At 58.3% G+C, this 27,910-nt stretch overlaps 3 protein-coding genes across 4 annotated transcripts; 1 reads left to right on the top strand and 2 right to left on the bottom strand.

Moving 5' to 3' along the window:
• The first annotated feature begins 4,131 nt into the window (after positions 1–4,131).
• On the top strand, positions 4,132–10,491 carry AIP (aryl hydrocarbon receptor interacting protein). The gene is made up of 6 exons (XM_066342092.1): positions 4,132–4,282; positions 7,522–7,701; positions 8,895–9,083; positions 9,499–9,675; positions 9,775–9,916; positions 10,191–10,491. Exons 1-6 carry the CDS (start codon positions 4,184–4,186, stop codon positions 10,394–10,396), a joined length of 993 nt encoding a protein of 330 aa, XP_066198189.1. The 5' UTR covers positions 4,132–4,183; the 3' UTR covers positions 10,397–10,491.
• Positions 10,492–10,980: 489 nt separating this feature from the next.
• On the bottom strand, positions 10,981–24,428 carry PITPNM1 (phosphatidylinositol transfer protein membrane associated 1). Its single transcript, XM_066341983.1, has 24 exons — positions 24,240–24,428; positions 23,210–23,326; positions 21,659–21,873; positions 21,452–21,573; positions 21,022–21,246; positions 18,671–18,997; positions 18,492–18,587; positions 18,296–18,403; positions 17,545–17,606; positions 17,201–17,451; positions 16,735–16,924; positions 16,543–16,650; positions 16,156–16,313; positions 15,873–16,075; positions 15,239–15,409; positions 14,470–14,634; positions 14,126–14,274; positions 13,893–14,003; positions 13,430–13,546; positions 13,043–13,191; positions 12,798–12,947; positions 12,530–12,713; positions 12,109–12,237; positions 10,981–11,499 (listed from the first exon to the last, which is right to left on the bottom strand). The coding sequence occupies exons 2-24, from the start codon at positions 23,285–23,287 to the stop codon at positions 11,236–11,238; spliced, it is 3,732 nt and encodes a 1,243-aa protein (XP_066198080.1). The 5' UTR covers positions 23,288–23,326; positions 24,240–24,428; the 3' UTR covers positions 10,981–11,235.
• A 1,121-nt stretch (positions 24,429–25,549) lies between these two features.
• On the bottom strand, positions 25,550–27,379 carry CDK2AP2 (cyclin dependent kinase 2 associated protein 2). 2 transcript variants are annotated; one of them, XM_066341857.1, is made up of 4 exons: positions 27,046–27,379; positions 26,649–26,749; positions 26,425–26,557; positions 25,550–26,062 (listed from the first exon to the last, which is right to left on the bottom strand). In XM_066341857.1, exons 1-4 carry the CDS (start codon positions 27,125–27,127, stop codon positions 25,995–25,997), a joined length of 384 nt encoding a protein of 127 aa, XP_066197954.1. In that variant the 5' UTR covers positions 27,128–27,379; the 3' UTR covers positions 25,550–25,994. The 2 variants fall into 2 exon arrangements, with proteins under 2 accessions (XP_066197954.1, XP_066197893.1); XM_066341796.1 differs by having other exon boundaries at positions 25,550–25,947.
• Between the last annotated feature and the right edge of the window lie 531 nt (positions 27,380–27,910).

Genomic DNA, 27,910 nt, shown 5'->3' with positions numbered 1-27,910 from the left:
GGACTCTCCAACTTATTAAAATAGTTTGTAGATTGTTGGGATCTCTATATGTATATATAATCACTCTCATTTCTTTTTCTTGGTTTATTGCTTTGGCCAGGTGTATGCTAAACAGCATCACTGATAGCTTTCCTTGTCTTTTTCCTGATCTTGAAGGGAATGTGAATATCTCATCATTTTTAATTGCATATGACTTTTATCAACCCAGGAAAGTTCCTCTTTTTCCCCCCTAATAGTAAGTTTTTATTATAGTCATAGAATTTCATCAAATGCTTTCCTGCAGGTTTTGCAATAACTATATGAGTTTTCTCCTTTTGTTCACTGGTGTACTGAATTACACTAATAGATGTTTCTAACTTGAAACCATTCTTATATTCTTGGAATGAGCCCTACTTGATCTTGATGCCTTTTTTTCTTTTTAAGTTTTAATTGTGATAAAATACACATAATACTTAATGTCTTAAACATTTTTTCCCCCGAAGTGAGAAGGGTAGGGGGGAGGCAGACAGACTCCCGCATGTGCCCGACCGGGATCCACCGGCATGCCCACCAGGGGCCGATGCTTGGCCCCCTCTGGGGCGTTGCTCTGCTGCAACCAGAGCCATTCTAGTGCCTGAGGCGGAGGCCATGGAGCCATCCTCAGCGCTCGGGCCAACTTTGCTCCAATGGAGCCTTGGCTGCGGGAGGGGAAGAGAGAGACAGAGAGAAAGAGAAGGAAGGGTGGAGAAGCAAATGGGCACTTCTCTTGTGTGCCTTGGCGGGAAATCGAACCCAGGACTTCTACACATTAGGCCGATGCTCTACCATTGAGCCAACCGGCCAGGGTCACTGTCTTAAACATTTTTTTTTTCATTTTTTCCGAAGCTGGAAACGGGGAGAGACAGTCAGACAGACTCCCGCATGCGCCTGACCGGGATCCACCCAGCACGCCCACCAGGGGGCGATGCTTTGCCCCTCTGGGGCGTCGCTCTGTTGCATCCAGAGCCATTCTAGTGCCTGAGGCAGAGGCCACAGAGCCATCCCCAGCGCCCGGGCCATCTTTGCTCCAATGGAGCCTCGCTGCGGCAGGGGAAGAGAGAGACAGAGAGGAAGGAGAGGGGGAGGGGTGGAGAAGCAAATGGGCGCCTCTCCTGTGTGCCCTGGCTGGGAATCGAACCCGGGACTCCTGCACGCCAGGCCGACGCTCTACCGCTGAGCCAACTGGCCAGGGCCTTGTCTTAAACATTTTTTTTTTTTTTTTTTTTTTTTTTCATTTTTCTGAAGCTGGAAACGGGGAGAGACAGTCAGACAGACTCCCGCATGCGCCCGACCGGGATCCACCCGGCACGCCCACCATGGGGCGACGCTCTGCCCACCAGGGGGCGATGCTCTGCCCATCCTGGGCGTCGCCATATTGCGACCAGAGCCACTCTAGCGCCTGAGGCAGAGGCCACAGAGCCATCCCCAGCGCCCGGGCCATCTTTGCTCCAATGGAGCCTTGGCTGCAGGAGGGGAAGAGAGAGACAGAGAGGAAAGTGCGGCGGAGGGGTGGAGAAGCAAATGGGCGCTTCTCCTGTGTGCCCTGGCCGGGAATCGAACCCGGGTCCTCCGCACGCTAGGCCGACGCTCTACCGCTGAGCCAACCGGCCAGGGCTCTGTCTTAAACATTTTTAAGTGCATAGTTCAGTAGGGTTAAGTATATTCACATCGTTGTACAACCAATCTCCAGGTCTTTATTATCTTGCAAAACTGAAACTGTACTATACTCATTAAACTACTTTCATTTCCCCCCCCCAGCCAACCACCATTCAACTTCCTCTCTATGAATCTGACTACTCTAGCTACCTTATATAAATGGAATCATATAGTATCTCTCTTTTTTGTGAATGGCATTCATTTAGATATTGATACACTTTTATAAACACTAGTGGATTCGATTTATTAGTCAAATGTTGTATAATTTTCTTGCTTTATGATATACTTATCTGGTTCAGAAATCAAGATTAAAGTGGCCTCATGAAATATGTTGGTTGCCTTTTCTCTTTTTCAAAACAATCTGTATAAGATGCAGACTACTTGTTGCTTCAAAATTTGGGAGAACTTGCTTGTAAAACTTCCTGTGTTTGGTTAAAAAAAAAAAGAAAACAAAACAAAACAAACAAACCATGTTCCCTTTTCATCGCAGAGGTCCTGCCTATCTCGGGACTTCTTGTGGGCAATGACCCAGGGTAAATATCTGAAGCACTTAGCACCTCGGTCACAGGGGACCGACAATAATCCTTTGCAGTTATGATGGGATGGAGACAGTGCACAGGTCCCAAGACATTCCTCCCTACGAGGTGACCTAACCCTCAAAAGTGGAAGTGAATGACTTCTACAGTGCTTGTCCACAGCTAGTTTCCAGGGGCGGAAAGACTTTAGCCCCGAAGTACCTCACTTACCATTCACGTATTCCCCTCTATTTATTGGGCACCCACCTCGTGCCAGCCACTGTGGATTCAATAGTGACGACACACGCACCACCAACCCCACTTGTGGCTCTCTCAGCATCTTAGAGAGTTTACCATTCCCACAGGGGTATCAAAACCCTCCTTCTTACTCCTGGTGGATTTTTTGTTATTGTTTTGTTTTTGTTTTTTGTGGGCTATTAGCTTTAATCCTAGCTTGCACCCAGCGGGCAAGTAAAAACACACACTGGGCTCCAAAACCCACTCATTCAGTGCTCACAAAGCTACTGACTTATCCGAGTTTCCTAGAATCAAAGGTTTCTGGCTCACCAGACTTACTCACCTCTGTTCCCCATCTCCTCTCTACACAAACTCTGCACAAACTGGCTTCTCCTTCAGCACTCTGCCATCTTGGCTGCTTCTCCTGGCCTCCTCCACGTGGCCTCTCTCTGCTCTCCTCTCTGCTCTCTCCTCTAATGCTAATCTCAGGAACCGAGAGGTCTTCCATTTTTTTAATTGAATTTATTGGGGTGACATTGGTTAATAAAATTATATAGGTTTCAAGTGTACAACTTTATAATACATCATGTTTTTTATTTTTGCAAAATAAAACCCAGGATTTAAAAGTCAGGACTTGTGCTAGATACACAAAAGGAAAAGGCCAGGCCCTGGCCGGTTGGCTCAGTGGTAGAGCGTCAGCCTGGCGTGCAGAAGTCCTGGGTTCGATTCCCGGGCAGGGCACACAGTAGAAGCGCCCATCTGCTTCTCCCCCCCTCCCCCCCTCCTTCCTCTCTGTCTCTCTCTTCCCCTCCTGCAGCCAAGACTCCATTGGAGCAAAGATGGCCCAGGCGCTGGGGATGGCTCCTTGGCCTCTGCCCCAGGCGCTAGAGTGGCTCTGGTCGGAACAGAGCGACGCCCAGGAGGGGCAGAGCATCGCCCCCCTGGTGGGCAGAGCATCGCCCCCTGGTGGGCGTGCCGGGTGGATCCCGGTCCAGCGCATGCAGGAGTCTGTCTGACTGTCTCCCCCCCCCCCCCCCCCCCCACCCCCGTTTCCAGCTTCAGAAAAATAAATTAAAAAAAAAAAAAAGGAAAAGGCCAGAAGGCAATAAACAAAAATAGTTTTTGGAAGGCTTTTCCCTACCCCGCCCCCAATCTTCCTATCTTAGGTCTGAAATGATGTTACACTACTTCTACAACTTTAAAGGGAGTGGTACAGGCCTGACCTGTGGTGGTGCAGTGGATAAAACGTTGACCTGGAATGCTGAGGTCGCTGGTTCAAAACCCTGGGCTTGCCTGGTTAAGGCACATATGGGAGTTGATGCTTCCTGGGTCTCCCTCTCTCTCCCCTCTCTCTCTAATAAAAATGAATAAAATCTAAAAAAATAAATAAAAAATTAAAGGGAGTGAGTGGTACAGGCCCAGAGGAGTGGGCCATAGTTCTAACCGGGGTTGGGATTGCTAGGAACGGCCCCGTGCCGCCCCGCCCGCAGGACCTGGCCCCGCCCCATTGACGGACCTCGGTTCTTTTCCCACCTCCCCCGGGCACTCTCAAGCCCCGCCCCCGACCAGATCCCCCAGCTCAGCAGCGCGGAGAACCAATCACCATCCATTTCCACGTTTAGTCCCTTTTGGGCGTCTGCCCTTAGCAAAAATGGCATCACTTCGGAAGTTGCCGAAGCTCCAGAGGTTGCCGAAGCAGGTCCGGAAGTTGCCGAACGAGTCCGGAAGTTGCCGAAAGAGAGCAGCGGGTAAGGAGGATGGCGGATGTCATCGCAAGACTCCGGGAGGACGGAATTCAAAAGCGTGTAATACGGGAGGGCCGAGGAGAACTCCCTGACTTTAAGGATGGAACCAAGGTTAGCGTCTTACCCGACCCCTAAACCCCTCTGCGGCGCGGTGCGCATGCGAGGCGGGAGGAGGCCTTAGGCGAGAGATTGCGCATGCCCGGAGAGCAGCGGACGGTGACCCTACCGCTCACCTGCGGAGCTCGACGCTGATTGGTCTGGATTTAAGTAGGGGGTGAATTTGGATACGTCTTCCCTGCTCCCTGGCTTGGCGGTGTGACTGTATTGGTCCTGGAGGCCGTCAGGCAGTAGACGTAGGTTGCCGGATTTGACCTCGGTGATTGCCCGAACCAGATGCTGAAGAAGACCCAGACCTGGAAACCCGGGATCTGGGAGGGGCCCCTGGGTTGCAAGGCTTGAGATCTTTTATCGATGATAGGGTTTTCATAAAACACAGACCAGCTCCTATTGTTTAGATGGGAAAACGGAGGCCTTAGTTCACACAAACCGAGAGAATAGGCGCAGAGGTCAGGTATGTCGGATAAGAACTTTTTGGCAGTTTTCTGACTGGTCTCCCTGGCATCGCAACAGACAGATAAAGGCTGAGAAGTAAAGAGCCTCCCACCGTCCTGCTTGCACATCCAGGCCTCCAGCTCCAGCCTCTCCAGGCTCTTCCCCAAACAGCCTACCTCTCCAGGTTGCCCTGCTTCTGGAGTGCCTTTCCCAGTTGCCACTTGTCTGTAAAGTAAGGAACTTTTCTTGGGCAGCCCCTGTGCCCAGCAGAGCAGTCCCGTAGGACAGGCATGTGGAACGAATGACTGGAAGTCCTCGCCTGGCCCCGTGGGAGTGCGCTGAGAGCAGGGGGAACTGCATAGCTCTAGTGATCATTTTTATTAAGAGGGATCCTTGCCCAGATGAGAGAAGGGGGGTGGGTGTGGCTGCATGTCCCCATGGCCCAGGGGCTGGTGACCTTGAAGATGGTTCTAACAAGGGAGATTCTGGATGGAACAGACACCAGGAGGAGAGAACATTGTAAATATAGCAAAGATCTGTGTGAACAGTGACACTGAAAGAACAGGGACAAGTGATATTAGATGACCAATCACCAGCATTGATTTAGTGATCACTATGTAAGCACCATGCAAAGTACTTTACAAGTTTATTTCCTTTCATTTCCACCATGTGAGATAAGTAGCATTGTTGACTCTATTTACTGATGTGAAAACCAAGTTTAGAGAAGGTGGTGAAGAGTGTGGGCTTCTCTAACCATATCCTATTGAGGGTTGGGTCTTCAGACCTTCTCTCTGCACTCACCTCTAGATGACCTCATCCAATCTCATATTTTTTTTAATGTTTATTTTATTGATTTTAGAGAGAGAGAAAGGGAGAGAGAGAGAGAGAGAGAGAGGAACATCAATCTGTTCCTGTATATATGTGGGATCAAACCAGCAACCTCTGTGCTTCGGGACGATGCTCTAACCAACCGATCTATCCGGCCAGGTTCTCCAGTCTCATCTTTTAAAACAAATACTCCATGGCCCTGGCCGGTTGGCTCAGTGGTAGAGTGTCGGCCTGGCGTGCAGAAGTCCCGGGTTCGATTCCCAGCCAGGGCACACAGGAGAAGCACCCATCTGCTTCTCCACCCCTCCCCCTCTCCTTCCTCTCTGTCTCTCTCTTCCCCTCCCGCAGCCGAGGCTCCACTGGAGCAAAGATGGCCCGGGCGCTGGGGATGGCTCCTTGGCCTCTGCCCCAGGCGCTAGAGTGGCTCTGGTCGCAACAGAGCGACGCCCCAGAGGGGCAGAGCATCGCCCCTGGTGGGCAGAGCGTCACCCCCTGGTGGGCGTGCCGGGTGGATCCCGGTCGGGCGCATGTGGGAGTCTGTCTGACTCTCTCTCCCCGTTTCTGGCTTCAGAAAAATACAGAAAACAAACAAACAAACAAACAAATACTCCAGGCTGATGTGGTGGTGCAGTGGATAGGGTGTTGATCTGGGATGCTGAGGACCCAGGTTCAAAACTCTGAGGTTGCTGGCTAAGGCACGGGCTCATCTGGCTTGAGTGCAGGCTCACCAGCTTGAGCGTGGGGTCACTGGCTTGAGTGTGGGATCACCGACCTAATCCCAGGGTTGCTGGCTTGAGTCCAAGGTCACTGGCTTGAGCAAAGGGTTAGTAGCTTGGCTGGAGATCCCTGGTCAATGCATGTATGAGAAGCAATCAATGAATAACTAAAGTGCTGCCAACTATGAGTTGATGCTTCTCATCCCTCTTCCTTCTTGCCTCTGTCTCTCTCTCTCAAAAAAGAGAGAATTAGAAAACAAATTTTCCATTCCCGGACTACACGAAATGTATATCTCTAGCCTTAACCTCTTCCCTAAATTTAATATCTAGCTCCCTACTCACCACCTCCACCTGGTTGGCAGCTCAGACTTAACCTGCTCCACCAGTGCTTTTCCCATCTCAGTTAAGGGCACCTGCAGCTTTCAGAAACTGCCCAGTCTCCATGGCTTCTTCTCTTCTCTCACACCCCACAGCAGATCCTCAAAACACACCCAGGGTCTGACCACGTCTCCCATTACTACGCTGGTCCCGGCCACTAACCACTCTCCCTGGGTTATTGCAATAACCTCACTCACCTCCCTCCTCTGCTGGGATTCACCTAGTGGCTTCCATCTCAGAGTAAAAAACAGTGTCCTCACTGTACACGGCCCACAGGTCCCGAGGGGTCCACCCCTGCTTGCACTGCTGTTCTCTCGGCCTGGGAAGTTCACACTGCCTTGCTCTCTCTGCATCTGCCTGGCCTGCTTCGCCCTTACTCCCTTTACATCTCTGCCTGAAAGTTGCCTTCTCCACCCCGTATAAATGCCTCCGGCCTCACCCGCTGCTATTTGTTTTCCGATCCGTAGCAATCACCTCCTCCTTACGTAGCACATTGCTTGGTCTGAGGCCCATCTCTTTCCTCTACGGTCCACGTGAGCTGCATGGAGGCAGGGATTTTGTCTGTTTTGTTCACTGCTGTGTCTAGCACAGAGCTCAGGTACATAGGTGCCCAGTAAACATCTGTGGGAAGAATGACTGGAGCTAGGCTGCTGGCCCCCATCCCCGGCCAGCCACCCACTGCCACTAGCCATGTGACTTGGGCTCCCTCATTTACCCTCTCCTTGATTCAGTTCCCTCACTTGGGTGCTGGGGTAAAGGTCCGGTGGTGACCCCTGGGCAAGCCCTGTCTGCCGTGTATGCGAGCTGGGAGCCGGCCCTGTCCTCAGGGGCTGGCTGAGGGTTTATGTCCTTGCCCCACCCCACATTGGCCTGCAGGCCACGTTCCACTACCGGACACTGCGCGGCGATGGGGAAGGTGCCGTGCTGGACGACAGCCGGGTGTGCGGCAAGCCCATGGAGCTCATCATCGGCAAGAGGTTCAAGCTGCCCGTGTGGGAGACCATCGTGAGCACCATGCACGAGGGGGAGATCGCCCAGTTCTGCTGCGACGTCAAGGTACCTGGCACGCCATGTCTCTGTGGTGGCTCTGCGTCTGCGCTGTTTGTCCAACCGTCCCTGTTCCCCATGCCGGGGCCTCTGCCCTGGCCAGGTCACCACCGACTCCCCCCGGGCACCGCACCACCAGGGCACGGGCATCCTGGCCTTTGCTCCTGCTTCTCCTCCTTTAGCTAGACTAGTCAGGGGGCTGCTTCTCAAAACGCAGATGATGCACTCAACTCCTTGCTTCCGGCCTCCCTGGCTCCTGGTCACCACCAGGCTAGAGTGTAAGCACTTAACTGCTCACATGGCCCTGCAGGGTCTGACGCCCTGCCAGCCCCCTCCTCCCACTTACCTCCCTGCTATTCCTTCCCATCTTCTCTTTGGCCAAGATCCTCCCTCACACCTCACAGTGGGTTCCTGGGTCACCACCCCCAGGAATGCCTCCCTGCCTGCCGGTAGTTGGCTTGAACCCCTCCTTGGGGTCCTCCAGCTTATCTTGCCCTGCGTGGCCAGGATCTGGTCTTCTGTCTGAGTCTCAGCTACTTCAGGGCAGGAGTTGTGCCTGTTTACCTCCAACTTCAAAATGCCCTGTGTGGGCCAGCCCAGCACCAAGACTCAGGAGCGTCTGCCAGCTGGACACAGACAGCAGGGCCAGTGAGGGGCTGGATTGTTTGGCGTGGGGAGTTGTTCCACCACCCCGCAGCTGTTCCTAGTCAGTGACGGAAGGCTGCGTCCCCTGCGCCTGAGGGGCTGCCCTGGGCTCAGCTCTAAGGTGGGGTGGGAGAGAAGGTGAAGGCTCTGGGAACAGAGCGTGGAGGGACTCCATTGTGAGTCCCACTTGTGGGCTGCACTTGAGGAGGAGGGCAGGCAGAGGAGGAGGTGAGAGTCCCCCTGGGCCTGCAAGGACAGAGAAGCCCGGTGTACGGTGGGAGTGTGTATTCGGGGGGTGTTGTGGGGGAAGTGCTTGGCTTGGTTTGGTGGTCGGAGCGTAGAGAAGGAGCTGGGGGCTTCCTGGGGCTTCCGCGTGGGAGACGGGGCTGGGAAGCCAGGGTCCTGAGGGGAAAGCCCCCCTGCGCGTCATCAGAGCAGCACTGGGCCAGTTGCTGCCCCTCTGGGCCTCAGTGTCCTTTCTCAGGTGGTGATTGGGCAGAGGGCTGGGCCTCTTGGACCACCCTGACAGAGCCTGGTGCCCACTCGCCCTCCTGCAGCATGTGGTCCTGTATCCACTGGTGGCCAAGAGCTTACGTAACATCGCAGCGGGCAAGGACCCCCTGGAGGGCCAGCGGCACTGCTGCGGGGTCGCCCAAATACACGAGCACAGCTCCCTGGGCCACGCCGACCTAGACGCCCTGCAGCAGAACCCCCAGCCTCTCATCTTCGACATCGAGATGCTTAAGGTGAGGGGCAGCCAAGGTTCAGGTGCTCGACAAGCTGCCACCACCCCGCCTCAGAGCGGGTGCCGACCCTGCCCGTCTGCCCAGGGTGCGTGGGCTCCATGGATAGACTGTGGTTGGGGAGGGAGATTGGGGCGGGACAGGGCAGGTACGAGAATACCTGTGTGGGACCCCTAGCTTTCCCATGGGGCTCCCGCCTGGGGCCCCTTCTTCCTTCAGGTGTCTGTGGGCAGGGATCTTCACCATCTTGTTCACTGTTCTGTTTCTAGAACCTGGCACAGTGCTGGGAACATAGGAGATGCTACATAAATGTTGGTCAGTGAAGGAACACGTGACTGTGGTTGTGGTATCCACTGTCTGGAGGCTGAGCAGCTGTGGTGCCCTGCGGCTCTCCCTGACCTGACCCGTGCCCCGGCAGGTAGAGAACCCTGGCACATACCAGCAGGACCCCTGGGCGATGACGGACGAGGAGAAGGCCAAGGCAGTGCCGGTCATTCACCAGGAGGGCAACCGGTTGTACCGCGAGGGCCACGTGAAGGAGGCTGCCGCCAAGTACTATGACGCCATCGCCTGCCTCAAGAACCTGCAGCTGAAGGTGCTGCCCAAGCTGGGGCCGGCGGGCGGGCGGGCGGGAGGGCTGCGGCGGAGCCGGGCCGGCCTCAGCATCAGTTCCCCTCCTGCCCCCGCATCCCAGGAGCAGCCTGGGTCCCCTGACTGGATCCAGCTGGACCAGCAGATCACGCCACTGCTGCTCAACTACTGTCAGTGCAAGCTGGTAGCCCAAGAATACTACGAAGTGCTGGACCACTGCTCTTCCATCCTCAACAAATATGACGGTGAGCGCTGAGCGCTGGGCGGCAGTCAGGTGAGCTGCCCCTGCTGCCTGGCAACGCTGGCACAGGGGCATGAGACTAAGCCTTTGATATCAGCCCCGTTCTGAGCCCCCAGCTCGGCCAGACATCCCCCTCGTTGTGCCCATTAGGTAGGAATGGTGTCATGAGGACTGGGAAAGCTCTGTCCCATGATGGGCACAGTGGTGCCAGAAGACAGACCAGGCAGCTAGCTGGTCCCCCCCTCATGCCCTTGCATACCTGCTGCCACTCCTTGCAGACAACGTCAAGGCCTACTTTAAGAGGGGCAAGGCGCACGCAGCTGTGTGGAACGCCCAGGAGGCCCAAGCCGACTTTGCCAAGGTGCTGGAGCTGGACCCCGCCCTGGCACCGATTGTGAGCCGGGAGCTTCGGGCCCTGGAGGCACGGATCCGGCAGAAGGATGAGGAGGACAAGGCCCGCTTCCGGGGCATCTTCTCCCACTGACAGGTCCCTGCCCGCCCTGCCCAGCTCACTGCCACCACTGCCAGCCCCCCACCCCCATCATGCTTCTCTGTACATAAAGGCCTTATTTATCTCTCTTCGGGCCTGGCGAGCCAATCCGTTGGGAGAGGTCATCATCTCCTATATCCTGGCACTTGGGTGGTCTTGGGGCCAAGGGATCACGGTTCTAATCCCAGCACCCCAGTCACAGCTGAGACCTTTCTGGGGATCACTGTCCCTGGCAGAGCAATGAGAACGATCGCTGGCTAGGGCTGGGGTGTCAGGAGCCTTTAGTCTTAAGGGGGAGGCAGAGTGTGTGCCACCTCCAACCTCTGATGTGGTGGTTCCCTGGTCTTAGCTCTTGCGGGCAGATGTTTCAGTGAAGAGCCAGTCTGGGCTGAGGGTGGGTGGTCTTGTGAACTGAAAGGCTGGCTCTGGCCGGGTGGGCCAGTTGCAGAGAATGGCCTTGCTTAGGTAGAGGGGAGGACAGAGCCCCCCATGAGACCTGGTCCCCTCTGCCCATTAGCGTCCCATGGAACTGGACACTGGGCTTGGCTGCCCTGAGACCAGGCAAGTGGGCAATCCGGTGGGATGTAGGTGGTGTTTATTTTTGTGGGTTTACACACTGGAAAACCTCTGGATCCTTGCGGTTCCCTCCTCCCTCCTGCGCTGGGCTGGTTTCCCCCATATGAAAGAGAAGTAACACTGAGGGGCAGGCAAAGATGCAGGGTGTGGAGCTGGGGCAGAGCCAGGGCCAGAGGTCTGGGCCCCAGCCTCTCACGTGACCACTTGGGCCCCTGAATGTGTGAATAAATAACCCAGGTCCAGCCACAGTTCAGGCCTCACTCTCCGCAGTCCAACTTGAGGCTGATGCTTCGGGCCTTGCCCCGGGCCAGCGTCGTGGGTGGTGTCCCTGGGCCCTCTCGCTCTGCCTGGCTGGGGCCCCTTGAGCGAAGCAGCTGGCTCTGTTTGCGGAGGAAGTCCACAGGGGCAGCCCCACCGTAGCTGCTCTTGGCCAGGGTGGCCCTCGAGGGTCCTGTGGGGGCATGTGGGTGGGAGCCAGCTTCCAGTTGGCCCAGGTGGGCCACGTAGCCATCTGACAGGAACTGTGGGCAGAGGTAGGCAGGGATGAGGGGATGGTGGTCTCAGGGCCACACACTGCCCTCCCATCCTCTCCAGGCCCCTGGACAGGGCTGGCTGCATCCCAGGCCTCGCACAGCCTGACCGGGTCTTCTCTCCGCAGCTAGGAACCTCAGGCTGGGAGCTGGGCACCTCGGCTCTCCTTAGCTCTGCCCTCTCGAGGTAGGTTTCCCCGTCCATAAACGGCATTCTTGGGGGGAACAGCACCCAGCTTGGCGAGCACTCTGTGCCCGGCCCTGTGCACCCCGAGGTGCAGTGAGTCACATGATCCTCAGGAGAGCTGTCAAGGTCAGTGTCATCTTATCATTGCCACTTTCCAGACAGGAAATTGGGGCTTAGGCCAAGGCCCATGCCCAGGGCCAGGCCCCAGTGGAGCCTGGACTCCAGCCCGAGTTCTCAATACCGGTGTGCCCAGCAGCTACAAGCTGCTCGTGACCCTTGTCCTGGGAGGTGCCCAGGTTCCCTGAGGCCAGCCAGCCTTATAGCTGCCCCCCCCCCACCGGCTCTTTTTAACACGGGTGGACCTTCTGACCTCAGACCCAGGCGCCCAGCTGTCCCCCTCACTGTGCCCTCACCTGGCACTGTGCTTGCAGCTTCCGTACGGCACGACCCACGATATAGGTCTGGCTCGGGGGCAGGCCCAGCGCCGCATACACGGCCACGTCTTTGGGGGACCCATAACCGGCCACGATCTTCAGTTCCACCTGTGGTGGGAGAGGCCAGTCAGCCACCCCTGGGACAGGGCGTGAGGCTGGGGATGGGGGTCTGGTGGGCTTCCCCGGTCAGATAGTTGAGGGAGCCAAGCTAGGTGGACAGAGGTGGGGCACAGAGTCCTGTATCACCAGGCACTGATGAGAAGCAGGACCAACTGGATCTCCCCTGTTGGCCCTAACAATTAGGGCCCTTAGAGCATGAGGGCAGGGCCATAGGGACTTCTCCTGTCAGTTAAGGTCCCAGAGATGGGCCGAGGGCAGAGGCCCTTCCCAATCGCTGTACCTCCTGCACCAGGCTCTGCAGAAACACTGCTTTCTGGCGCAGTGGGTCATGGGTGAGGCCATCACAGAAGGAGACAACACCATGGGGGAAGTTGTGCTGTGACAGCCAGGCCACTACACGGTGCTTCTGCATATCAGGCCGGCCCGTGACGTACACGATCAGATAGCCCGCGTCCTGCCAGTGCCTGTGGGAGGGGGGCAGCAGTTGGCTCCCGGTGCCAGGGGTGGGGGCCAGTCGCCAGGGAGAGCCCCGCGGTGGCTGCTCCTACCTGACCACGTCCACAGCGCCGGCGCGCACCTTGGGGTCGCTGCCCATGATGGAGACGCTGGCAGTGAAGGAGCCATCTATGCTGAAGACCACGGCCTCAGTGCCCCGGGCTACCACTGTCAAGCAGCACTCGGCATATGTATGGTCCCCCCTGCGGTTCACAGGCGGTGTGAGTGGGTGGTTCTGAGGCTTAATGGGGTCCTTCCCGGGGGGGGGGGGGGGGGGGATGGCCCACCACGTGCTTACCTGACCATCATGCGTACTGGGTAGACGCCGATGCCCAACACGCGCTCAGGGGGCACTGGGAAGGTGAGGCGGCCCGAGCTGTTGGTGACCTCAGTGCCAAAGTGGATCCACTTGCCTGACAGTGGCTGTGTCATGATGTAGACGTCCACCTGGGGGGGACCACATGGGGTAAAAGCATCCATGGGGTGGAGATGCCGGGTACCCCGACTTTGAACATGGAAGAGGGCATAGACGGGCCTGTCATCAGGGCTGGTGGGGCTGGATGTTCAGCCTGGCAGGCTGGGTGCTGTCCAGGGGGACAGGAGGCAGGGCCAGGAGCTCCTGCTTCAGGGCAAGGTCAGCCAATGGGGGCAGGTCTAGCAGAGGCCAAGGCTACTGGGTCCTGACCTTCTCTCCTGTGAGCGTGACCACGTCCAAGGGCCCGTACATGAAGCGCCCATTCAGCACCTGGGGACGGCCCTCACACACCACCGTGTCGTTCGCCCGGTGGTTGGAAGTGACGTTCTGATGGGAGGAGACAGCATGAGCACAGAGCCAGATGGTGACACCAGGGGCGGGGGGCTGATGAGGGAGGCCAGCGATCAGCACCCAGACGGGAGGGGCCGGACAGGGCCCCAGGAGCGAGTGCTATTGCCACCCTCGGCCTACCCGAGGTCATGAGTGTGTGTGTGGACTGGTTCTGTGGAGGTGGAGCCATGACAGGACCGATTCAGAGGATGAGGTGGGATGCAAAGAACAAGGCAGGGCGGGTAACCGCCCTCTGGAAACCTGGGCCACAGGCCGTGTGGGCAGGGATACTTGGGAGGGGGCACGGCCTCGCTTCCGGGGCTCCAGGGGGCAGTGCACCTACGCGGATCTTGACTTGCGTGCGTTTGCGCTGCCACTTCTCCCTGGGGAAGGCAGGGCTGTAGATGGACGGCTCCTCGCACTCGGGCAGCTGGGGCTGCTCCTTCTCGATAACCTAGTAGAGGGACTGGGCGAGGTCACGTGAACAGGGCCCTGGGGGCTGCCCCTCCCTCTCCCAGCCCGGGGCTCCCCACCCTTGTCCGGTTCCCATCTCCAACCCCATACCCGTGGGCCCACCTGGCGCAGGATGAAGGCTACCACGTCAGCCGACTCCCAGTAGCTGGCGTGGAAGAGGTGCGGCAGCGTGACAGTGGGGAAGGCGGTGAGCGCCTCCGGGCAGTAGAGTGAGTAGTCGATCCGCTTGGTCCCCCACCACCGCTCCAGGACTGCAGAGCCACAGCGGGCGGTGTCAGGGTGGCCTCCCACCCTGTGCCCACCTGCCTGGGCCCTGGGTGCTCCTCCCTCCCTCCTTTCCTCCAAGCCTTCTTTGCTGGGTCTGAGCTGGGTGGAGGGATGTTTCAACTGGGCCTTGGAAGGGGAATAAGGGTCTCCTCCCCTGGCCAGGCGGCTGGCTGACTTACTCTTAACCACCTCACTGGTGGTGCTGGGGGCAGCTGGCTGGGCCTGTGGCTCGGTACCTAACTCGCTGCCCTTCCAGAAGGCACCACTGGTAGAGGTGGGCGTTGAGGGCACCAGCATCTCCAGCTCCTCCAGAAAGAGGCCCGAGTGGGTCTGCAGAGTGTCAGCTGGGGGAGGCAGGGCAGCTCAGCAGCAGGCGGGGCCAGGCTGCACCCTGCCCTTCCACTCAGAGGTTCTAGGACGCGCAAGCCCTACCCCTTGGCCTCTGCCCCGCCAGCCCTCCCTGGTCAGGGCCTGGCTACAGCAGAACTGCCCGCGTCTGGGTAGAAGCAGAGTGGAGGCATTCCCTCCTAGTAGCTCAGCCCACAGCCTGCTGCCTTCTCGCTGGAATGCCTGTCACCACCACCTCAACATAGGCTCATTTCTCAGGGGCCAAATGGACACGTGTCTGCGGCCCACACCGATACATAAACCCAGTGCGCCCTGGACAGACTCTGCAGCCCCCACCCCCTCCATGGGTGGCTCTTCTCACATTGGCATAGCAAATGTCATTCTGCCCCCTCTAGTCCAATCACCACCATGGCCCCCTATGCCCGGGCAGAGGATGTCAGAGGGTCCCAAGTGGCTGGGGCAGGGCTCCCCGGTCCTGGGAAAGGTGACAGGAGAGGTTACCAGTGATGTGGGAACCACCTCCTGTCCCCTTGTCAGGGCCCACCCCCACCCCTCCCTGTTGGGACCCTCCTCTCCCCTTTATCTGGGTTGGGGGCGTACCCAGCAGCAGGGATGAGCCATCTCCCAGGGGGAACTTCTGGTAGCGGGGTACGGCCAGTGGGGCGATGGCCTGGAACTTGGGGGCCAGCAGGGGCTCAAGACGGCAGGCGCAGGGGTCGGCCGCGTGGAAGAGGTTGTAGATCTGCTCACAGGCTGGGCGCATTTGGGCCACTGGGATCCAGAAGATAACGTGGGGAAGGGATTCATTTGGGTTTCTGGGAGGGAAGGGTTGTGGGAAGCAGCATCCTGACATGCTGTGTGACCCTGAGCCAGCACTTCCCAAACTGCACTCCCCAGGAGGTCACCAGGGTCCTTTACAGTGAGACCGATCTCTTGGCTAAGAAGAGATCAGAGCCTTCGACGTGCTGAGGTGGTTCAGGATAAAGAGGGTCCCGTGCACGTCGGACCCCCTTCTCACCCAGAGTGTCTGTGGGCATGAATTCCCTCTGGTGCACTTTGGGACACTTGGCATTGGCAAGTCCCTTCTTTCTGGGCCACAGGCTTCCCTTCTCTAGCTAGGCCGTTTAGCTTGTATGGTGGGGGACAGCAACGACACCGGCATCTCAGGTGAGATGGATTTGGAGGAGCTGGAGGAGGGGCAGACGAGGGACGTCACCGCATCCTGAAGGCTCACCCTCCAAGGCAGGCATCACGGTTTTGCGCAGAGCCAGCACCAGGCCCAGCGGGGAGCCGAAGAGAAAGAAGCCGGAGACCTTGAAGTCCAGGCGGGCAGCGGTGATGGCGCCATCAGGAGCCTCCGAAGCGGCAGTGGGTGGGCAGGAGGCGGTGCTTGCCCGCCTGGGCTCCCCTGAGGCAGTGGTGGCGGCCACCTGCAGGCTGTGGAGCACGGGCGCTCAGTACCGCTGCCTCAGCAGCCCCACCTAGGCCAGTGTGTGGGTGACGGGGCAGAACATCACCTGTTCTGAGATCCCTCAGGTTCGGGATTGGTCGTGTCGCTGGGGGTGCGCTGGGTGGGCAGGGATGAGGGTTCTGGGCTGGCCCGGCCCAGCCCCTCCATCCCATCTGCCAGAGGGTCCCTCACTGGGCCAATCTCCGGGGAGAGCAGTTCATTGTTCTAGAAGGAACAGGGGACAGAACATCCTTAGAGCTGGAGACAATGTGATTTCTACTTATTTGGAAGTGAGGAGAGAGGCTTGAATGTTGGGCAGGGAGTCAAAGAAAACGGGCAGGCAGAGCCCCAGAGGGGACAGAACAAAGCAGCTGGGGACCTGTGTATAGAGAGGGCATGCTTCAGGGGGCAGAGCCCTGGAAATGGAGAGAGGGCAGGGTCCAGCCACACTGACCACGCTCCCTCGGCGGCTGCTGCCCCGGCTCCCTGTGCCCGTGCCGGCACTGTGACAGAGCGCGTCAAAGCCCAGGATTCCGCCGACCCCGTCTCCGATCAGCACCACCTAGGTGAGAGGCCAGTGCCATCAGGAGGGGTTGGCGGGTGGATAGAGGCTCCATGGCAAGCTCCCCAGGGACAAGCCCCTGACCTGCCCACAGAAGCCAGCGCCCTCCGACGAGCGCAGGAAGGCGGCATAGGCCTGGTTGGTCCGGGCGATGACAGTGGCCACAGCGCCCTGGTATCGGGAGGATGAGGTGGCCAACAGCGGCAGGGCGGCCAGGGGAATGTGGTCTTGGGAGCGGGACAGGCCGTCGCTGTCATGGCTGTAGGGGCTCAGACTGGAGGAACAGGAGGTATGTTGGGTGGGTAGAGGTCCATGGTCCCTTCACTGCCCCTGCCACGCCCCCTTGGCCTGCTGGCAAGTCCTAGCACTGTGGGACCTCTGTAGGGGGCATCAGCATGCTAGAGGCCTTTGTGATGAAGCCACTGACTAGAAACTAAGGTCCAGCTGTGTGGCTGATCGGCCTAGGTGTCTGGCTTCCTGGACTCCTCCCCCTACCCCCACATGGGTCTTCCCAGTCCCTGGAGCCTTTCCCTTCCCACCCTGACTGTACTTGGAGACAAGGGCATAGGCTGCAGCGCAGATGGGTGGGCAGGGCACCAGGCGCAGTGCCACGTGGCCCAGGGCCTCAGGGAAGTGGACACGGGTGACAGCTTCGAAGGCCAGGCTCAGTGTCTGCACGTCTGCCTGCTTGGAGTTGGCATCGCCAGGGCCGGAGTCCAGGATGTTGCCGCTGTGCAGGATGAGGAAGAGGGCGTGGACTGCACATGCCTCAGCCCCCAGCTCCCCAGCTCCATCTGGACCCTGCAGGGCACAGTGGAGTACCAGGCGTGTCAGAGCAGCGGCCTGGCGGATGGGTAGGCAGAACTGTGATATGATGTGGCTGCTCATACTTACCTCTGAGTCTCTGGGTGCTCGGGCCCCATCCCTGATATCTTTGATGGCCTCAGTTCCAGGGTCTGCAGGACAGGGGCCAGCCAGTGAAGGAGACTGAGGGGTCTGTGGGGGACCCTTCCTCTGATATCTCAGAATCTCCTGCTCGTCTGTCTGCCTGGGGGGCACCCCATCCCCCCTTCCTCTGACCTCTCCCTCGCCTCCCCTAGGTCAGCTCACATTTCCATGCCAGCCTTCGGCCACCAGCGATGGCCCCTCCCCACAGTGCCTGTCTGCCTGGAAAATTCCTCTAACTCCTCCCTGTCCAATATGGTCGCCACTACCCAGCTGTGCCTCTTTAAACTAAAATGAATTAAAATATAATACAGTTCAAACTTCAGTTCTTCAGTCACGCTAACCACATTTCAAGGGCTTCATAGCCATCTGTGACTAGTGGTTACAATGTGTCCATCATCACAAAACTTTCTTCTGGACAAGCTGGTGGATCCTTCAAAATCCAGCTTAGACATCAGCTCTTGTGGGAAGTCTTCCTGGACTCCACATGAATTCCCCCATTCTCTGGGCTATGTCTGAGCCTGGAACACACTCCAGCCATCCCTCCAGTCACCCGTTATCCACTCTATTCATCTGTGTATGTAAAGAGCACCCTCTCTGGACTGACATTCATCTCAGGACGCTGTTACACTCGGGACTGACTTATTTTCTGAGGCCCCGCTGCCTTTGGAGTACCAGCGACCTGATTCTGGATCTTTACCTGGTGCCCCCTCTGCCTCCATGGGGGAGGCAAAGGCGTCGATGAAGTCATTGGAGTTCCACTTGGTCATCTCTTTGGGGAAGACCTCGTCACTGTCCGAGAAGCCTTCTGAAGGGACAAGGGGCTGTGTCGAGGGGCGGCAGAAGTTTCTCAGGGACACCCCTCCACCACCATCACCAGGGCCCGCATCACTGACCGTGGGCATCGAAGAACTCCTCGTCAGAGCTGTTCTCAGAGTCCCGGGCAATGTTCTGCATGCGCCATTCAGACAAGCTCTGAGGAGAGACGCCCCCTGCAGGACCACATCAGCGTTGTCAGCTGGGAATCCAGCCTGAATGAAGGCCGCTCCCTCCCACCCCTGTGCCAGGGCCGCACCTCCATGCTGGGAAGAGTAGGAGGAACGGGAAGAGGAAGACCACTGCTTGCCGAAGCTGGTGTCAGGCGAAGCGTCAGGGCCCAGGGGGGCTTCAGGCCCATCGGGGGTGTCCGCGCGGCTGGCCCCCGCCCGGGCCTCAGTGCACAGCTTCCCCGGGGGCTGGGCCTCGGGTCCCTCGCTGTTGGTGTTGCACTTGGCCATGCGCTGGGCCAGCATACGGGCGGTCTCCTCCTCCAGTGCCCGGATGTCAGCCATGCTCAGATCCGTCCACTCGTCCTGCCAGCACCAGGCCTGGCGGTGGGCTCGCAGCATCACCCGGCGAAGACCTGTAGGTGCCCAGGCATCAGAACAATGCCCCCCTTGCCGTGTCTCCATGCCACAGCATCCACATGCCCAGCCCTGGAGGTTGGTTAATGGCTCCCCTGGGCACACCATCCACCCAAAGCCACCACGTAGGACAGGGCGAGTGCCCTGCAGGAGATGGAGAGTGGAAACTGGGGCACCCGTCTTCCTGCCCCGCTTCCCTCCCTGCCCACTGCCTCTGCTCTCCCTCTGGACACCCCAAGTTTGAGGGCTGACCGCACCCCCATGGCACAGGAAGCTGGGACCAGTGCACGGGCTTGCTCTCATCCGGCTTCCTGCTTGCTTCTTCCCGGGAGTTAACAATTAAGGTGCTAACAGTTAATGAAATTGTTGGTGGTTAATGAAGGTGTTAATCGTTAATGGAAGTGTTGGCACTTAATGAAGGTTGTCATGAAAGATGATACCCATTCTGGGATATTTTCATCTTAAGCAAAGGAATAGAGTTAAAAAAACCCTTGATATCTAGGAAATAGAGTACTCGTGGCAGAACTATAATGATAAACTTCCGGAAGGAACTAGAGCAGAATCTTAATGGGGTTCTATGTGGGTGATCTTAATTTTCTTATTTGTGCCTTTTGGTATTTTTCCAAATATAAGACAAAAAGCCTCTATTACTCTCTGAGCTAAATTTCCTCATCTGTAAAATGGGAATAATAACCAGTGCTTAGCTTGAGGGTATAGTGTGTGTTAAAGGAGATCTTGCATGAAAAGTGATTAGCACAGGGTCTGGGGACGGGGTGGGGGAGGTTGGAGAAGGTATGGGGGGTTAGATGGTGATGGAGGAGACTTGACTTGTGGTAGTGAACACACAATGCAATATTCAGATGATGTGTTATAGAATTGTACACTTGAAACTTACATAATTTTACTAACCAATGTCACCACCATAAATTCAATAAAAAAAATTTTTTTTAAAGGCTCTGCATGGGCCCTGGCTGGTTGGCTTAGTGGTAGAGCGTCGGCCTGGCATGCAGGAGTCCTGGGTTTGATTCCTGGCCAGGGTACACAGGAGAGGTGCCCATCTGCTTTCCACCCCTCCCCCTCTCCTTCCTCTCTGTCTCTCTCTTCCCTTCCCACAGCCAAGGCTCCATTGGAGCAAAGTTGGCCCGGGTGCTGAGGATGGTTCTGTGGCCTCTGCCTCAGGCGCTAGAATGGCTCTGGTTGCAACAGAGCGACGCCCCAGATGGGCAGAGCATCGCCCCCTGGTGGGCATGCCGGGTGGATCCCGGTTGGGCGCATGCAGGAGTCTGACTGCCTCCCCATTTCCAACTTCAGAAAAATACAAAAAAAAAACCCAAAAAACAGACAAAAAAAATAAATAAAAGGCTCTGCATGTGTGACCAAGATAAGCTTTTACCATCTGGTCTAAACTCACCTTGTGTATAGAAGGGAAAATTAAGGTACAATGATGGGAAGAGGCTTACTGCGGGTTCCATGAGACTCTGCGGCAGAGTGGAACCCAAGCCCCTGGACGCCCCCATCCAGGGATCCTTCTAACTGCAGCTGGCCCACCCTCAGACCTGGGAGGTGGGGCAGGGCTGAGCCACAGGAGCTGTGGGGGTGGGTTTAGGGTGCTGTGAAACAGGGTACCATGGCCCGAGGATGGGTCGCTGGGGGTCGGGGGTGGGAGGGGCCCTGAGAGAATGACATCAGAGTCAGAGCCTTAGCCTGTACTCAGTATGCTGCCGGTTGGGGCCAGTCTGACCCTCCTGAAAGTCTCTAAATCTCGCTCAATGTGCAGTTCAGAATCTTAGACCTCAAGATCATGTTGCTAGCTTCCTGACTCTCTGACTCCTACCTGTACCTCATGGCTAGTCTCCCCTGAGCCCCCGCCAGGCTGTGCTGTCGCCCCCTGCCTCAGCACTCACCACATCAAAGGGAAATAATGGTTTTATGCTTCTGTGTCCCCTGGAACCTTGAGACCATGTCGGCTCAAACACAAAGCCGGTGCATGCTGGGTAAACAACCTCCCTGGCTGGGCGCTCACCAACATCGTGGATGAACTGCTCAATCTTGGCCTGCATGCCCCAGTATCGGAACTCGACCTTGCACAGCTTGTAGGCGCACATGAGGGGCCCCGACTGAGCCGCCTTCCGCGCCCAGTCGTCAGCCAGCGGTCCTCGGCCCGTCTTCACCGAGCGGTACAGCCGGGGGTCCTCTTCTGCTTTGTACTCGCCCGGGGCCACGGCGTCCCTCACAATGTCGATGGTGTCTGAGGGGGTTCCGGCAGCACTGAGCATCGCCAGCCCCCTTCCATCCCTGACACCCCTTCCCTGCCTCAGGATTGGGGAGGACAGCCTTTTGAAGACAGGAAGCCAAGGCCCAGAGAGAGCCTGGGACTTGTCAGAGGCTGCCCAGTGACGCCGCAGGTGGCCTTAGAGGGTCTCTAGGGTCCCCCCACTGGCTCCAGGCCTCACCCAGGATGCGCTGTCTCTTCTCAGCCCCACTCAGGTTAAAGACGTTCGCCTGCTGCCCTCCATCAGGCAGGTAGTAGGTCTCTATTTCAATGGAGAATTTCTCCACAAAGGGGCAGGTGTACCTGAGCAGGAGACAGGGGCAGTGGTCACTACTGTGCCCACCAGAACTGTTCCCCTCGTGGTCCCAGGCTTGTCCCACCCACTCACCGCGTTCGGGTGTAGGGGTAAGCATTCCAGGATTCCTCCTCCACCTGCAGGGCGGCCTTGGGCAGCAGTGCCCGGAACCAGCCTGGGATATGGGAGCCCACGTGGTACACCTTGTGCGTGTACTGCCCACTGCCACCAGGCCCATCCGTGTAGGGCCGGTTGGCCAGGATTTCCACGCCACTGCCCTCACCACTCGATTCCTCCCGGCTCTTTTTCTGCAGTCCAGGGCAGAGCAGAATGCAGAACTTAGCCTCGCTCAGCTCCTGGGGCCCCCAGCTCTGCCTGGCTCTCTCCACACCTCTGGGGCCCTAGTCCTAGCCTTTCCAAGGCCCCAAACCCTACCCTGGCCCCCTGCTGCTCCTGGGACTGGTCCTCCACAGGGTCCAGTAACCCAGCACTTAGTCATTCAAGTGTCTACTGAGTGTCTGCATTAGCCCAGGCATTGTTTAGAATTACGTTAGTTAGGTTATATTGGTGAACAGAACAAAGACCCCTGCCCTTGTAGAAGTTAGTTCCAGTGGAGGGTGACACAGAAAAAAGCAAATTATATGGTATGTTAGAAGGAGAAAGTGCTATGGGAAAAGAAAGCGCAGAACAGGGTAGGGGGGGGGGTTGAGTGGGGACTGCAATTGCCAGAGATCAGAGAAAGCCTCAGGGAGATAACATGACTTCAAGGAGGGAGAGAAGAGTGCTGAGTGGATGTGGGGTGGGGGGCGATGTTTACCGCAGCAGAGGCAGCGGGAAGCGAAGGTAAGCTGCTGCGGCCCGGCCCGAGGACATTGAACATCAAGGAGGTGGGGGGGTGGGCTGGAAGAACTGAGGAGAGTCAAAGGCCCTCCCTCTCTGAGGATCTGACACTGGTCTCCTCCCTTGGTGGGACCCCATCACCAGCTCCTGCCACACCCCTCACAGTGAGAGCACTCAGATCCTGCCCTTTTATAGCTCTGGAGCCCAAACTTGGCCAACTCAGCCCTGTGGCTGGATTCTGGTCCTCTTGCCCCTGAAGACTCCGGGCCCATTTTTCTCACAGCCCAAGCCCACACCCCTATCCCTTCTATTATCCTCTGGGGTCCCTGCTGGCCCTCTATTTCACAGTTTCGGTGCCTGATCCTCATCTCACCTCTCCACTGGAGCTTGCCAGGAGTAGCCTGCACCCTCTGGGGACCCCCTTTCAGCCCTCATTACCACCTGGGACCCCTGCTCACTCCCTGCCTCTCCCTTGCCTCCTCATGTGCCTTTCTGTATGCCGATGGGATTATAGATTCTAGGGAGGATTAAGAGATCCTACACGGACTGGGCACTTGGGGGGTGGGGAGGCACTGCTAGGCCCTTCTGCATTTTTCCCCCAACCCTTGCATCCTCCCCCTGAGTCTGAAGGAGGACCTCTCTCTCATCCTCTGGCCTCTGAGCCCTTTCAAGCCCCAGAGCAAGATGGCTGGGGGCTCAGCCCCAGCTCCCTGTCCCAGGTGCGGCCTGCATGCTCCTGCGTGCAGTATGATGGAGTATCATGAAGTATGGCCCCCTTGGTCTGCCGCTTCATACCGCCCTCACCTGGATCATGTAGAGCTGGGCCACCTGGTACTCGTCTAGGCTCATGGGCAGCAGAATGTGGTACTCCTTGATGAGCATCCTGAAAGCGCTCGGCCGGCTGTGCGGCCTCCGCTCCGCCTGGCACAGGGCACGGCGCGGCAGTCAGTGCGGGGCGGCGGCGCGCAGTCCCGAGCCCAGCGCGCAGGCGGAGGGGCTCGGGCCGCAGGACCCCATGCCCGGACCCCGCACCGGGGAGGCGAAGGCGAACCCAGCGCTGCCACCAGCGCCGCCGGGGGGCAGGAGCCGCAGTGAGGCTCAGCGTTGACCTCTTTTCCGCGCAGCCCCCGTCCCCCGCCCGCCAGCAGCCATGGCAACCGCGCGCTGACGCCGGCCCCCCAGAGCTGCGGGGCTGGCCAGTCTCGCTCCTCGCGCCGCGTTCTAAGCCCCCTTGAAACAGCATCCCTCGGGGACCCGCCACCTTAAGCCCTCATGCCCCTCCTTCCGGGCCTGCCTTCCACAACCGGCCCCTCGGGGCCGCCCCCTGCATCCCTTTCTTGGAGTCAGTGGGGTCCCATGTTCCCCACTCCCTTCGTCCTTCGTCCACTTAAAACCTTGTCCCCCGGGGTGTCTCTACACGGAGCAGCCCCGTGCGCCCCTCCTCTTAGCATCTATCAGTGTTCCCCACACCCCGACACCCGAACCTGCCTTTCAGGGCTAGGTAACTAACCTCTCCGCCCCCCAGACTTGTCTTCCCACCCTGGCCGGCCGCCCAGTCCTCTACTTCCCCTTCCCAGCATCCTTCCTGGACCTCACTGTCCTTCCCGGGGCTTGACCCCTCTTCGGGCAGAGGCAAGAGTGGCTCCACTCGGTATCCCAAGGACTCCAGCCCTGAGACCCGCGCTGCTCACCCGCACCCCAGTTCCGTTGCAGGCACCCACCCTACCCCACCACCTCGCACCCAGCGAGCAGGCGAGAGGCCCCATTGTCCCTACTTCCCTCTGCTCCCCGGCGTCTCCGTCCCCCGCCCTGCTCTTGGCCCGTCCCGGCTCACCTCTGGCTGAGGGCGGGCACCCCTCACCCGGCACGCGCGGGGGCGGACGGGCTACGGGTCCGAGCCCTGAGCGCCCCCAGCCCCGGCCCCGGGTTCCAGCAGTGGCCGGACCCTCGGGAGCCGTAGCGCCCGCCCATGGCCCCGACCTTTCTCCCCGTCTGCTCTCCGGCGCCCTAGCCGTCCCTCCCCGCCGCCCGTCGCGTCACTGCGGCCGCCCCGCCCCCTTCCTGGGCCCGGCGGGCCCTCCCCACCCCTGCAGGGTCCCGGCAGCCCCGCCCGCAGCGGATGGGGGCGGCCCCTGCCTTCCTTCCCCAAGGCAGCCGGTGGAAGAGGCAGTTCTTCAAACGCTGGTGCTTTTTACTCCTTGAGCTCTGGAATCCCCAAAGCACTTTTGGTTTCTGTTCCCACCCTAGCCCAGCCCTCCCATGTGCTAGGGAAATATGGCAGGGTCCCATCCCATTCTCCCACCCCTCAAACCTGAGACCCAGTGTAGGGGAAATTCATTCCCTTAAGTCTGGCCAGAGCTGGTTTCTGACTTGCCTCTACCTAGGGAGTGGGGTTCCAGTGCCCCAGTGCCTCAGCTACACACCCAAGCAGAGGCCTGCAGTCACTCCTAGGACTAACCCCTCAATGTGGCCGCACTTATACCTTCCAGGTACGCTAGTCTGGCCAACCAGCCACCAGACCCTGGGTGAAGGCTGATGGGCTGGGCTCGTGGGACCACACCCAGTCCACTAAAGGTGCTGGGAGAGGGGGCAGAGCACCCATGCCGGCAGCCAGTCCTCTTCCCTCCGCTCTGCTCCTCGGGTGCTGGGGCCAGGGGAGCAGCAGTGCCCTGACTCCTCTCCGCAGAGTCAGAGATGTGGCGTATTTGAAGCCTCTGAGGGCTGAGGCAGTTTAGGCTGTTAGGGAATTAAGGCATGCGGGCGTGGCTTCAGTGAACTGGCATTTCCACCCTGCCAGGCAGCTCCGCTAATCCAGAGGTAGAACCCTCAAGGCCCAGGCTGCTGACACTGCCCTCCAGCTGTGGAGGAGGCGAAGGCCCTGCCCTGCCCTCTAGTGGCCTAGGTGAAAGAGACCGGGACTGGCAGCTACTGGAGCTCACCTCTCCACTACTTATAGCTGGGAAGGCTGAGGGGGAGAGGGGCAGGGCCCCTCCCAGCGCCCCTCCCAAGGTCTATGGACAACAGGGACAAGGCAGGGCCAGGCTCAGTCGGCCTCTCTCCCACCCACTGCACCATTCTGAGCCTTCTCTTTCCCTCTATTTTTCCCAGCCCACCAGAAGTACCAGACTCAGAAAGACTAAGAGCTGAGAGAACGATTCCAAAGTATCTTTTATTTATACAAAAAGGGCATGTTTAGCAAAAGACACACTGAGAAAAGAGGCTATGGCCCAGGAGACAAGGCAGGGAGGTGACAGGCCTTCTGAGGCTCTGCTGGGGTGGAGGGGGTCTGGGACAGAGTGGTGAGAAGTCCTGGGTAAGTGCTGAGCAGTGGGGGCCACAGAAAGGAGAGAGCTCCAGCTGGGTCAACACTGACGGCAGGTCACGGGCAGGATGCACAGTAACCTCGCTGCTAACTATTCCAAGGGTCCCAAGTTAGTGCTGCCGACTGGAGTGAGTCACTCCCTGGTTCCTGGAGGGCACCCACCAAGGGACACAGGACAGGAAGTGCAACTCGGGATGAAGGCCAGGGAGAAGCAGGTGCCCTGCAGTGGCCAGGAAAGGTCCAGACTGGAGGCGGAGGCGCTTCCTGTTACGTGCGGGCGTTCCGCTCTGTCTCTGCCAGGCACTCTCTGACTAGGGCCCGGGCATGGATGATGCCTGGGGTGGGAGTGGAGGTGGAGGTGGGGATGGGAAAGTAACATACAGGGTCTCTGTGACCCTCCCACCCACACCCTTCAGAATTAGACCGCTCCCTCTGTACCCCTTTTCCCTTCACTAAGAGGAACCATAATATAATGAAGGGCTAGACGAGATTAGAGGTTTGGCTAATCTCAAATTTGCCCTGTCGAAATACAAATTCCCTGGTCTTGTCCTGGAAATCCATTAAATCTCAATCAAATTCAATACACCTACGGATAGTGATCCTGGTCCTAGTCTAGGTTGGCTCAGGACTTGCAGTCTCCAGAGGTCCTTCCTTTCAGGATGGGGGGTGGTGGGGGGTGAGCCAGGGCCTCACTCACCTCTCTTTAGGCGCTCCATGGCGCTCTTGCTGCCAGCATAGGTGGGCCGGATCTCTTTGCCCATTTCCTCTATGACCGATAGCAAGTCCGTGTAGGTACTCTGGGAGCCCTGGGCGCCGGGTGGCTTCATTGCCTATGTCAAAAAAAACCCCAACAGGGCAGTGAACTCAGACCCTAGGGGGCCTCCAGTCCTCAATCATAGGCAATTTCTCGGACCCACTCACCTGTACATAGCCCATGGAGGGCGGCCCAAAGTCGTTAAACAGTGGTCTGAAAGGGGCAGCGGCTCCTGGCACCGAGCCCGACGGCGACGGAACACTTCCAGCTGCAACATGCGAGAGTTAAGAGGTCAGCGCGGGTCAGAAACATCTTTTCCAGCGCTCCAAGCCCCCGACCGGAATCGCCCGATTCTTTCCGAAGAACTTCAGGGCTGTCCAACTTCAGGGACAAACCCCTCCCCCTGCACCCCACCAGGCCCTTACGCGACCACGCCCACTTCACAGGCCAGCAAACTGAGCCTCCGGAAGTGTAGGGCAAGCCAGTCCTGCAGAACTCAAGCTGTCTTCTTTTCAAGACCTCGGCCGCCCGAACAGGCGAACAGGGATAGAGCTGGATCCTCACCTGTAGGGACTGGGGTGCCGGGCCCAGGGGTGCTGGAGCCCGGGGTACTGCTGGGGGCGGGGGCGATGGGTTTGTAGGACATCCCCAACTCCTGGGTGCGGCGGACGTCGGCCGGCCGCTCCTCCGGGGTTGGCTGCCTGGCCACTCAGCTGCGCCCTGATTGGCAGGCGGGCTGCACGCCCCTAGTAAATAGAGCTAAGGCCGGAAGGGCGGACGGGCACAAATACTCTCTCACTCCCGATTGGTGTGCAAAGATGTCACTCAGGCCTCCTCATTGGCCGACCCGGCCCCAATAGGCCGCAACCGCTGCTGATTGGCCTCTGCCTCCCAGACCTCGCACCTGTCTGCTCCGGATTGGGCGGAGGCCGACGCCCTTCGCAATTGGAGAGTTCGCGGCCTCGGACTGCGCGCCCTCAAACCGATTAGTCCCAAGACTCGAGAGGCGGGGCCTTGGAAGCCCGGACCTGGGTCTGGTCCGCCGCGTTCACGCCAAGGGGGTCCTCACAGGTGCGGGCACCGCCCTCACGCATTACTCGCGTTGCTTCGCACGTCAGCTCCGCGCCGCCGGTCACAGTCCAGCTGGGGTTGTTCTCGCCACCACCGCAGATCGCGCCTTTCCTCCGTTCCGGACGCCGGAGGACGCAGGGCTTTGACGTTCCGAGCCCTGCGTCTCACCCCGTGCGCTTTTACGTCACCTTTCGCCGGTTCAACAACCTGTTCCCGATATGCGCACGCGCCCTGCTAAAGCATTCGTTTGTTCCTATGGAAACGCCATCGTCGCACCTCTTCCTCTGAATTGCCTCGTTCTTGGGTCTAAGCTAGTGTTAGGTCCAAGAGCGACCTCACAGACTCCTCAACCTGCTTC

This window comes from Saccopteryx leptura, chromosome 1 (genome assembly GCF_036850995.1).
Source record: "Saccopteryx leptura isolate mSacLep1 chromosome 1, mSacLep1_pri_phased_curated, whole genome shotgun sequence".
NCBI classification, from domain to species: Eukaryota; Metazoa; Chordata; class Mammalia; order Chiroptera; family Emballonuridae; genus Saccopteryx; species Saccopteryx leptura.
The sequence above is the reverse complement of the archived record's forward strand: the minus strand, read 5'-3'. Positions and strand labels throughout refer to the sequence as shown.